At 36.9% G+C, this 12,388-nt stretch overlaps 3 protein-coding genes across 4 annotated transcripts in view; 1 reads left to right on the top strand and 2 right to left on the bottom strand.

Annotated features, from left to right (window-relative positions):
* Positions 1-4,827, bottom strand: part of LOC134818896 (protein diaphanous homolog 1-like) — a 78,920-nt gene extending 74,093 nt beyond the window's left edge. For both annotated transcript variants that reach the window (XM_063828606.1, XM_063828607.1), the window contains exon 1: positions 4,817-4,827. The gene's annotated coding sequence lies outside the window, so the exon portion shown is untranslated. The remainder of the gene's footprint in view (positions 1-4,816) is intronic.
* The window catches only part of LOC134818897 (uncharacterized), an 89,125-nt gene that overhangs the window by 52,685 nt on the left and 24,052 nt on the right, over positions 1-12,388 (top strand). The gene's annotated exons all lie outside the window — the stretch shown is intronic.
* Positions 3,148-5,540, bottom strand: LOC134818903 (uncharacterized). The gene is made up of 4 exons (XM_063828614.1): positions 5,397-5,540; positions 4,580-4,694; positions 4,037-4,221; positions 3,148-3,781 (listed from the first exon to the last, which is right to left on the bottom strand). Exons 1-4 carry the CDS (start codon positions 5,508-5,510, stop codon positions 3,695-3,697), a joined length of 501 nt encoding a protein of 166 aa, XP_063684684.1. The 5' UTR covers positions 5,511-5,540; the 3' UTR covers positions 3,148-3,694.

Below are 12,388 nucleotides of genomic sequence, written 5' to 3'. Positions count from 1 at the left end.
TGACATAAATGGATGGGAGAGAGAACGAGGAGGATAACATGTACCGTAATTAGTTTAGCCCCACGTAATACTATAAGCTTAGAGCTCACTCTTGCGGCCGCTTTGTTTCAACTGTAGGGAGATTTCATACTTTCATAAGACAGCGTTATGCGTGATATCAAATATATAATGCGGTTGTATACTTTTACATTGCAACTGTGACAGTAAAGTCCCGGCCGAAGGCACGGGTTACACTAGTATAAGTAGTCCAATAACTTGGATGTATCGGACATGGTAATGATATCAATAGTAATACAGATCTGTACGTAACATTAGACAGGCCTCTAACGCCATGAATAATGATGCTACGACGCGATGCATAGCATCATTTTAAAAGAAGTATGTTAATTTTACTGAACCATTAAAAATTTACTGAACCATTAAAATTCTCCTCCCACAGAATCATTGCCATAAATGGCCACGGGCGCATCGTATTTTTTAAATATCTGCAATTATTGCGTGGCCAATGACTAGTGTAGTGATCTGTTCAAAACGATCATTATGCCACTGCTAAAAGCGTTACCGTATATGGTGATGGAATGATGAGTGAAGTGAAATGAAAAGTTCGTGGTACGTCAAAACTGCGGCCACATCTCCTGCTTACATCTGACGCCTCATTAAAATCGGCGAATATCTAAACACAGAAATGCCCTTATATGGTCATGTTTTAGTACGAGTTTAAACCTTTGCAATCATCAGCAACGATACCTGAACTGTTTGTAACATCTAATCGAAAGCATTTAGCCTTTGTTGAAAGCGCGGCCTTATAAGGTTATGGAATTGCAAGTTATGGAATGGCAAGTGTAGAGGCTTTTAAAAATTTCGGAGGTGTACATTCTCCGAGAAATGGTGAAGAGATAGATGTGCAACTTGTATGATAAGGTGTTAAAAGATGGTGTGAGAGAGCGACACATGGTGTAATGTGCATATAACCCCATATATAGCCCCTTGACGTGTCATATGCTCTAATGCTCATATATTTTATATTTTAACCATGTACACTCGTACAGGTTCACTTATTATTATCACGGTCTGGTGATATTTAAAGGATCCCATTAGGTCAGCTTTTATTGTTCCGGATGTAATATCGTCACTTGCTCTCAGCGAGCATTAGCTCACGCTAAGAATATACAGTTACATCCACCAGCTCTCCCTGAAATCATACGTCCGGAATAGTGTCATCTGAACTGGGCCGGTGTTTACCATTTCGGTAGAATCACAAACACTCGACATTAATAACGTTCTCGGGAGAGAGAGAGAGTGTGCTCCAGAATATTCGACAGAGCCGGTAGAATATACGCAAATAGTTCCTGCAATATATATATATAGAGAGAGAGAGAGAGAGAGAGAGAGAGAGAGAGAGAGAGAGAGAGAGAGAGAGAGAGAGAGAGAGAGAGAGAGAGAGAGAGAGAGAGAGATATATCCTGCATACACAGACAATAAACGCTGTGTAACATAACCTTGCATAAAATATGTCAAGCGTCTCACCCCCACATAAATAATTCCTTCACTTTGACTTATAATATGCTCGCGAGTTTTTGTGCTATCATAAATATGTGATTGTCAGCGCACACCTTAAATGCGGCCACGATTACTCCCTTAAAATTACTAGACACAAAAATAATACCCTTGTTCTAGTGGATAGTTTAATGATGATAACTGCGAATAATAACAATCACTCCCATTTCTTGATAAATTTAAGGAGAGAGCAAGGTTGTACCGGGCTATCTGAGGTATCGCTACTCAAGAAACATATTGACCATTTGCATTAGTCATCGAACCTTGTGGCCTTGTGGTACAATACGATTGGTATATGACCATTGACCATATAAGGTCAGATAACCGGAGATTGAGCTATGTGGAGCTCATGTTCCCATATTATGTTCCTACATCATTCCCTCACACTGACCAGATGTGTTAATACACACAACACCATTCTAACGAATAGTATTCAACACGTACAGGACTTGTTGATGTGCGGGTATATAATATAGCTAGTTCTTCTTACAGCGGAGTACACTGTTCGGTTAAGTTTTGTCAAGGTGAGCAGCAGTAAACTTAGGGACAGTATTTCGTACTCAACATTTCTCTAATTCTCGAACAAGACAAATATTAATATGATATCGTATTCGTTAGAAAGCTGACAAAAGCACTTTTCTTGGAGGGGTACAGATAAAAAATGCCTCTATCTTATCTTTGGGACTATCAGTGTTATTAGCTTGAAACCCGAGTAACACCACCTCTTGGTCGAAACATTACGACCAATCAGCGAGAGGTACGTCAATCACGTGACACAACCCCACCAACCATGGAGTCGGAAGGGAAGCGGGCAGTGTAGAAGGGTTATTGAGTTACAGTAAAGATAAATACTGGGTCATATTACTGGTCCACAGTTGACGACAAGGCGTTACTCTCCAAGTAGCTCTCTCTCCCCCTCTCTCTCTCTCTCTCTCTCTCTCTCTCTCTCTCTCTCTCTCTCTCTCTCTCTCTCTCTCTCTCTCTCTCTCTCTCTCTCTCTCTCTCTCTCTCTCTCTCTCTCTCTCTCTCTCTCTCTCTCTCTCTCGCGACACTCAACAGTGTAATAACTGTGTGCACTGTGCAGCGTGTGAGCTATCGAGTACATTCTGTACATTATATCAACTTCCCTTTGCACATTTCTACAGATGCTGAAGCTTTACTAGTTTTAGCAGATAATGTTGGTGGGTTTCCTCACAACGGAATAAGGTTCAAACTTACAGCCAATCTGCCAGGTCAACGGTATTTTTGCAAAGCTTATGAACGTAAAGATGTATAACTGCAAAATGTCACAGGGTTGGTTCAATGCTAGTTGATCACTTTACAATCAATGATCGGTGAGATCTAGATTCTAGATCTGTATAATTTCAATACTTAAATGCTAGACATCTGCCTTATAAAGTGTAATATAACCGTTATCTAAGTGTTATATATGACTTGCAGCAAACTGTACAGTGTAATGATAACTTATTTCATAAATTGTATCAAAAACTGTAAAATGTACAGTTCGAGGAGTAGAGGCGAGCCCCATTGCATGTGCGATGTATAAATCTTGATATCTTATTTGTTACCGGAAACAATTGAATACGACTATTTCAGAATAGTAACAAATTGTGAAACATATATAAACTAATGGTAATGTTATCGCAATATTATTGTAATCAAAATAACTCATGTAATTTTAATCTAGATTGAAACGGAGTAAAAATCAAACAACGCGGCCTAAGGGCTGCACGAAAATTGTAAAAGATTATATAACTGTATTTAAAAAGTAACAAATATTAGGGATTGCGTTTCGACTTCAATATGAACGAGCTTGATGACTTGATAACTTGATGGCCATGTGTTGCAATTTTGTACAAAAAAAACATGAAATCACTATCAAATTTTTCCGAATCAATCCGTTCAAAGTTGAAAAGATAACCACCTCGTGTCTTTACAAAACAAAAAATCAAAAGCTAATCAATGAGCTCTCCCATGCTGAAAAGACATGTATTTTATATAACCAGGTGATAGGACCATGAGGGGCTCTTCACGTATTGAGATATATATGAAAAACTAGAATATCTATGTACGACGCGCAAGCCGATCATTCTGGTCGAGGTGGCGCCATGTAACCATGATGTTACTTCGTTACCCTCTATTTCAGTAATCCTTTCTCGAATCGTGGGAGGAGATCGTCGATTTCTTCTAATTCGTCAGCCTGCACGACCAACGCCTTGAAACCCTGAGGAGACGACCGAGATAAGAATAAAATATCAGATAATCCAGGGTTATTTGATTTAATCATTTTGTAACAATAATGCCTGTTTCACTCTTATAACAATAATTGATAAATATTTCTGATAGTTGGCCTGCTCTTTCTTGAGTTTCAATATTATATCTGTTTATTTATTTTTAAATATCCGACCGGAGCGGCTAAGTCAAGGATGCTATAAAATATCCATATAAAATTTCGTAATTACATGCCCGTAAGACTTACATCAAGAGCATCAACGAATCCTTTGGAAGATGAAGCAAATGTCATTCTAGACTTCACTTTCACTCCATCAGGGCACCATTTTATCAAGATTTCTTTTCCGGTAAGCCTACCGTCGATTTTATCGACATAATCGAAGTACATAATTATCCATCTCGGTTCATTCTTCTGGTTGTCATCAGCCAACTCTGAAAAATTAAGAAAAAATAAGAAAAAATAAGAACAAAATAAGAAAAAATAAGAAAAAATAAGAACAAGTTAGATATCTAGAAAAATGTTAGACAACCAAAACATTCAATAAATTCAGGAGATTAGGATAATCAACGAGGTCATTTGTATTATTAGTGTAACCCGACCTTCTGCCGGAATTGCCCAATCGCAGTTAAAACAGTCCGAAAGTATGATTTTTGGTTTTGGTTTTTGGAGCAAACTTGCCACATAAGTCCAGGATCGAAATCGAAGTATACATGGTGGCCCAGACTGATAATTAATATATATATAGAATGCTTTTATATGAATTTAAAAATAATTAAAGACAGTTCATACCTGCAGCGAGGAGTTCTTTAAGTGCTTTGATTGTTTCTTTCGTTTCTACAGCAGCTTCGTTTACATTGTAGTGGTGCATTGGTAGCTGCCATTTGTCAGCATCCGGGATGATTTTCTGAGAGCAAAACGTAATATTAACGTAATTAGATATACATTACACGAGCTTTTGAAATATCTTTTAACTGTTCGACTAACTTTAGCAAAGCAAATTTCTGACTGACACGTTCATCATCATCTCAAATTATTTGTTTCCTAGTAGTGATGAAAGTGTTAAATGTAGTATTAATGCTTTTCAAACAAAGTTACAACGAATTCTTCATGTAGTGCATCCTGGGTTTGGACAGGATATGCCCATTTAAAATATTTCCATCAAGTTACATTACATAATTCTCTATAAATGTAATAGATTTGTAGTGTTGTAATTAGTTTAAAACATAGTAGTCTTTAAAATTTTTAAAGTTCTTCCACATTTTATAATTAATAATCTTTCTAGGCACTAATTAGACATTTGAACCTGAGAGGAATATTTATGCTATTCTTAAGAAGATCTATAAATTAGATTAAATATTTAAGGGAATCGATTATTCAGTGAGGGTCTTTAAGTGGTGGATAATGGTTATTATATGTAGAATTCAAAGATGTTCTCTGAGAGAAGATCCTTTTCTAGACAAATTATTTGTCACAAATCCCACGAATTAAACAATAACTCCTTTCAAGCATCAAATTTAAATATCAAATTTGTAGTCCACATTCATAATCTAAAATAGTAAATTTCAGATGTTTAAAAATCAAGAAATAGGATTTCAAAATAACTTACTTGGTACTTATCATTGACGCGGAAGGTGATAACTCTTCTTGATTTTACTTTGCCACTATGGAACTCCAACCACATAGCATTACAACTCTCGTCAACAGCAACTCCAGAAGTCATGGCTTACAGTAGATGGATTACTTTCCTACTGATTTATTCGAAGGGTTAGTATTCAAATAATGTTTAAGGCAAGTTTTGATATTATGATTAATATACAATTTATTTCAAAGATATGTTCAATCGATTATGGGGAAACTAGAGAATTTGTGACATACATGGGGGACATTATGATGATGAAAATCTTTCAAAAATAACTGGTTACAATGAGCATTTTATTAACAATAAATAATAGAGATCAAAAACTTTAATTTCCAACAGAAAATTTAACATTAAACAACACAAAAATCATTAATTTGTTATTCTGAAATGATCACACCCCCAGCTCTGTCTGATTGGAGTCATTTTTCACCATCTTGGCAGTTCTAGAAGTTTTCGAAGCAAGCAGCTATACCATCGCACATATGAACTCCATGACTTTAGTTTATGGCTGTTACAGCAGATGATAAATTAAATTATTCGCTATTTTGATTTATTAATAATAATTACTTGAACTGTTTTCTTTCATCCCACTCTCTGCTATAGAGATAGTTTTAATACTTTCAACACTACTATATAACAATTAATTTGAGGCTCTAAAGATGTAGTTTATTTACAAAGGATTGAAGCCTAACATTGTGTGTTTCCCTTTGTGTCCGAATGCAATATAGGTTTAATATATCTTGGTTTGCTCTGACCAGATCAGAAACAGGACAGGATATATACAAAGATGTTGTGTACAGTGCTGGGTATCTCGTGGAAGGACAAATGCAAAGTCAGCAATGTTACTTTGTAAAATAAATATCTTTAACTATACAGTGCTAATTAAAATTTCTTTATACTTTGTTCTCAAATTAAATTTTTTAAATTCAAAAATATATGGTTCATAGCGGAGTGAGTTGTGTCCACCTTAACAACATTGGAAAAATAGACTTCAATTTGTTTATATAATTCATAAAATATAAAGCGTATATTATTGCCCACGTTAAGGGGCCTGTTAATAATTTATTAAATTATTAGCTATTTTAGATTTAATAATAATGTGTCCACCTGCACCCCCAGTACTTGCCTGGTTTTACAAAGCAGTCCAGCTTAATTTTATGTCGAGCATTCTCATGGAACAAATATGGAAACTCCCCGAGTACAGTGTGCTAAATCACTACTGCTATACACATTTAAAAGTTCAGCAATATTGGTAGCAATGGACCATCTCCCGATTGCAACACTCGATTTGATTGTGCTCTGCCAATAGTATTACTTGATTTAATTGGATGTATATATTGTTTGAATGACCTTTTTACTACAATACACCACTACTATACACTCGATCTTCGAGATTTTTCTAAAAGGGACAGACAGGGGATCGATGTGTTTTCAAACGCTGATTCCGAATCACCCCCACTTGACATAGAGTTACCAGCTCACAAAGGCTATGATGGTAATGAAAAGATAGACTCTCTTGCCAAAAAAGATTCTGATAACTTGGATTCTGCCCAAATGCCACTTCCAATCCCAAAATTATTATGGAAAGGAGCACTGTGGAGTATAAGTCTTCGAAAAATGAGGGAAAGGTGGATGACGTTGCCCAACACTTTCTTCAAACGAGTATGGAGAGACAAGTTCGCCAGCTCAATCCCGAAACTTGGTAAAGAGAGTACCAGAACAGCAGCAAAATTCCATACTGGACGCTGAATTAAACTACTATCTTAACAATTTCAAGCCGACAACTATCCCCAAAACTTGTCCACAACGTCTCATGGAAGAGGAGACAATGGACCACTTTATTGGTCAATGCCCGAAGAGAAGAAATAATTTCAAACAATATACACATAAGAAAAACTCGAGTTTTGTATGTTATTAAGGATCAGTGGGGCCCAATGGGCAAAGCCTTAAAATATGCAATACCCATCGATGCTCATGCCGATTTGACCAAAAATTGAAGAATAAACAGGCAAAAAACAAACAAAAGCTGTGGTCATACTTGTGCATGTAAGACTAGACTTAAAAAAGACCAGTCTTGGTTGAGCTGGATATAAAAAAAACATTATAGATAAATTCAAACAATATACACATAATATAGCAATGACCCTATATAAAAATTCTGTAAAAATGGTACAAATTTAAAAACTGAGGAAAAAATAAAACCCTTTGTAATAACATATAAAATCCACTAATTCACATCACAACAAAAGCAGTTTAGACCCCCATCCAACAAGCACTCCATGACCTTTTAGGGTTTAAGAGTGTTGATCAGGTTAAGGTCCAAATCACTTATTGCCGTGGGTGGAAGGGTTCTGGTACCTCTGTACCCCCTGATAGAGATTATACAGGTTCTGAGTAGATCAAAACGCAGTCTGCGTCTGACAAATGACATCACATCACAATACCGTTGGCTTTTCTTTAGGCTGATCTTTTCAGCGAGATGTTTTAGGAACTGTGAAGCCTCAGTTGCCATTCCTCCTGTATAGTAGTACTGAACACCAGTGGCGTGAAGGTAGCCTTTTCAACATGCTACTTCGTAGCACTTGCCATCGGGCCAACATTTCGAGAAGAAAGCGGCGCGCGCTACTTCGAAGAAATTTAGACGAGTAATAAAACAAATATTTAATAAAACAAATATTTATTTTTAAGGCACAATCAAACAATATCAATAATAAATAAATCAGGGGAGGTTTGAAGAGGTTTCAAGTGCCGAAGGCCACTGCTTATCTTTAGGATTTGAGAGTGACCTGTGCTTGAAACCCCCTCAACCATCCACTACGTCAATATAATACTTATTATACAAATATAGAAAAATATAATTATCTAAGCTAAAATTGCTTATTGGTCTAGTTTGGTGACATAGGAGAGCCCAGTTGAGTTTTAGTTTAGGTTTATGTTTTAAATCATAGTTTGAAAGGTTAGCCATGTTTCATGGCAGAGAGAGATATCATGTGTGCAGAGCCGTACCAGATGTAGAATTTAAGATATAATATAGATTAGTTACCATATATTAGGGTCACCTCGATTTTGGAGGGATAGCAAGTGCTTTTTAAGGTTAGATTTAATAATACCTGACGAGGCTGATAAGTCTGAATTTTTGGAAGAACCCGGGATTATTATCCCATCTACATTAGCATCACATATTTCGAATACATAGGGGATGAGATCATTCCATATTTCCGTAGAGGTGTACAAGAAGTTCTGTTGGGAGATATCTAACCTCAGTAATGGGACAATCAGACGAAGTTTTTCATTTCTAGGACAGAACTTGAAAAGATCTTTAATCGACTGGGGGACATCAAATTTAAGAATTTTGAATAGCTCCATAAATGTATGGTACATGTGCAGATTCTCCAGGTTCATAATTTTCTGCTCAGTGAATAGCGGTTTAGTGTGTTCAAGACAGTAGTTCTTTTTAGCCATATGTTCGTTATAAGTTCTTGAACGTGCACAGGTTAAGGAGTATACTTTATGATCAAAATTGGGAATGTTACCAAATAGCAGTCGTATACATCGTTTTTGAATAGCAAAGATTTTATTCAGCTTATGTTTAGGGATCCCACCCCAGCAATTTATACAATAGCTAAGATGTGACATAAAAAGAGCATTGTATAGTTTCAAATATTCAGATTTGGGAATGAATTTGCAAATTCTCTTAATCGATACAATACTGGAGTTCAGCTTTAAAGATAAATGATTAAGATGTGGTTCCCAACATAGCTGTTCGTCTATTATCACCCCAAGAAATTTTGTACATTGAACTTTTTCTAGCTTTTTGCCATCTATTGAAATCGTTAGATTCCTGTTAAAGTGCCGTGTTCTAGCACAGGTCTGTGTTGCTCTTGACAAACCTGGCTGAAAATGCATAAAACAACTTTTCCCTGCATTTATATGTAACTTGTTAGACTCCATATAGTTACTGACCTGTTTCATTACATGATTAGCTTTTTCAAAAGCTTCCTGTGCTGAACGACCTATCACAAAAATATTTGTATCATCAGCAAACAGGACGAATTCAGCCAAACTTGAGGAGCTCACAATATCATTTATATAAATCAGAAATAGTAGAGGTCCTAACACTGACCCCTGGGGTACACCGTACTCAACTGAACACTTGTCCGATTTTTCAGTTTGAAAAGAAGTTACTTGGCTACGGTTTGTTAGATAGCTAGAGAGTTTTTAGTGCAATACCTCTTACTCCATAGTGTTCAAGTTTATGCAGGAGTTTATCGTGCTCAATTGTGTCAAATGCTTTACTTAGATCAATAAATATTCCAATTACATGATTTTTCTGTTCAATCTCATTAAGTATTTTATTGACAGAATAGTTTACGGCATGAGATGTTGAGTGTTGTTTTCTAAAACCAAATTGTCGATCATAAATCACGTTCATAGCACTGAGGTAATTATATAACCTATTATAAATTATTTTTTCAAGTATTTTGCCAAATATCGGTAACATCCGTCAATCTACCTGTCATTCCGCCGAATTTTTATTCGGGCTGAGTGAATTACGACCTCCATCGCCCTTTAAAAAAACGTGCGAATGCTCATTGGATGTTCGAACGCACGTGACTAGCATTTACGTGATCATTCAGAACCAATTACAGCCGCGCAAAAGATCACGTGCACGCCAACTACCAATAAGAAGTAAAATAAAATTTTGCCTGGGGTCCCCAGGTAGTAAAACAAAACTTGTCCTTTACGCAATACATATATATAACTAGTGATCTATCAGAAATGTTTAGTGCACGCAGTGCAGGACAATATTGGCTTAACAAGTTTTGACACGAAGGTAAAAAGGGCTCTAGCCATCAACCCACCCAACGATTTTGGCACCACTTTACAGTGGTGCCAAAATTACCCGCGCTTTTGTCCTCATATGCGACGTGTGTAGCCTTTCAGACATTGATTGCGTAAACGGAGTGTCGTACGTCACCTCAAGATCGGGTGACAGGGGGCTGACCATGCCCGAACCTAATTGATCATTGATTGGGTCTGAGGTCACGTGATTATGAGCCTATGACTTCACCAGACCTTGTCCTCCGTTTCCCGCTCATTGAACCAGGTGAGCTTGCATGCTTGTTAATGTAGGTGTTGTCATACGTTGTATGACCCGCCTCGCACGAAGTGCGCGGCTCCCCCTGTAGCGTCGAAGACGCTACAGGGGGTCATAGCCGTTTTGCAAACAATAACAAACCAAAAGGGAACTCAGTCAGTTCCCTCCATAATAAAGCGCCGCGCCATACGTAGTTGCACTGAATATTTGTGTGCTGCTAATATGAATTGTTTGCGGAGGGTTGCTATAACCTTTTTAACTATGAAAGTATGTGGCCATTTATAATAGATCTATTTTATTTGTGTAGTGTTGCTAAGCTTTTAAAATATGAAATTATTTGGCCACATAAAGATCTATTTTAAAATGCTTGCGGTGTAAACGGAATGAATGTCACATTGATTTTTAAGTTAACAATAACAGTTAATTCGTCTAGTCTGCACTCATGTGTGATGACCATTATGTGTCTGCCTTGTCAGTTGTCATTAAGTTTTGCGTCGTAACTCGTGACCCTCTTCATCATTTCATTTAATAACTTCTGCAACTTCGGCCCTGCTTTAATAAATTGATACTGGTAATTTCGTTTGTCGAAAGTTTGGCATTCTCATCCTCGTTTTGGCTTAAACTGTAATTTAAAAGTATTAATTTCAGGAATTAATTTAAAGGCACCGTTCCGACTGGACCTGTTTCTCATCTTTACTGGCTACAGTGTCAGCTGTTGTATTACACTTACACTCCTCTATACACCCCTTATTTGTCTTAAACTTCTCCCGCATTTTAAACTCTGGTTACCATCATGGAGACAGCCTTAAGTAGAACATACGTTCGTGATTTCAGCAATTAATTTAAAGGCACCGTTCCGACTGGACCTGTTTTTATTACTATAAATGTAACTCTATGTAATATTTTTTGTTTACACTTGGTTTTGCTGTCATCTACCCGTACAATTAACGATTAATCCAAATATGGGCATGTCGTCCAGTGTCCACTATGTCTGTAGTCTGTACTTCAGTTATTTGTCCTCATCTTTACTGGCTGCAGTGTCAGCTGTTGTATTACACTTACACTCCTCTATAAACGAATGGGTCTTATTTGTCAAGTTTCCGACTCTTTCGCCCCAATTTTATTTGGAACTTCGTTCTTCTTAAAACTTCTCCTGGAGAAAGCCTTAAGTAGAACATACGTTCGTGATTTCAGCAATTAATTTAAAGGCACCGTTCCGACTGGACCTGTTTCTCATCTTTACTGGCTGCAGTGTCAGCTGTTGTATTACACTTGCACTCCTCTATACACCCCTTATTTGTCTTAAACTTCTCCCGAATTTTAAACTCTGGTTACCATCATGGAGACAGCCTTAAGTAGAACATACGTTCGTAATTTCAGCAATTAATTTAAAGGCACCGTTCCGACTGGACCTGTAACTCTATTACTATAAATATAACTCTATGTAATATTTTTTGTTTACACTTAGTTTTGCTGTCATCTACCCGTACAATTAACGATTAATCCAAATATGGGCATGTCGTCCAGTGTCCACTATGTCTGTACTTCAGTTATTTTGTCCTCATCTTTACTGGCTGCAGTGTAAGCTGTTGTATTACACTTACACTCCTCTATAAACGAATTGGTCTTATTTGTCAAGTTTCCGACTCTTTCGCCCCAATTTTATTTGGAACTTCGTTCTTCTTAAAACTTCTCCTGGAGAAAGCCTTAAGTAGAACATACGTTCGTGATTTCAGCAATTAATTTAAAGGCACCGTTCCGACTGGACCTGTTTTTATTACTATAAATGTAACTCTATGAAATATTTTTTGTTTACACTTGGTTTTGCTGTCATCTACCCGTACAATGTCCACTATGTCTG

This window comes from Bolinopsis microptera, chromosome 7 (genome assembly GCF_026151205.1).
Source record: "Bolinopsis microptera isolate Bmic1 chromosome 7, MBARI_Bmic_1.0, whole genome shotgun sequence".
NCBI lineage: Eukaryota > Metazoa > Ctenophora > Tentaculata > Lobata > Bolinopsidae > Bolinopsis > Bolinopsis microptera.
The sequence above is the reverse complement of the archived record's forward strand: the minus strand, read 5'-3'. Positions and strand labels throughout refer to the sequence as shown.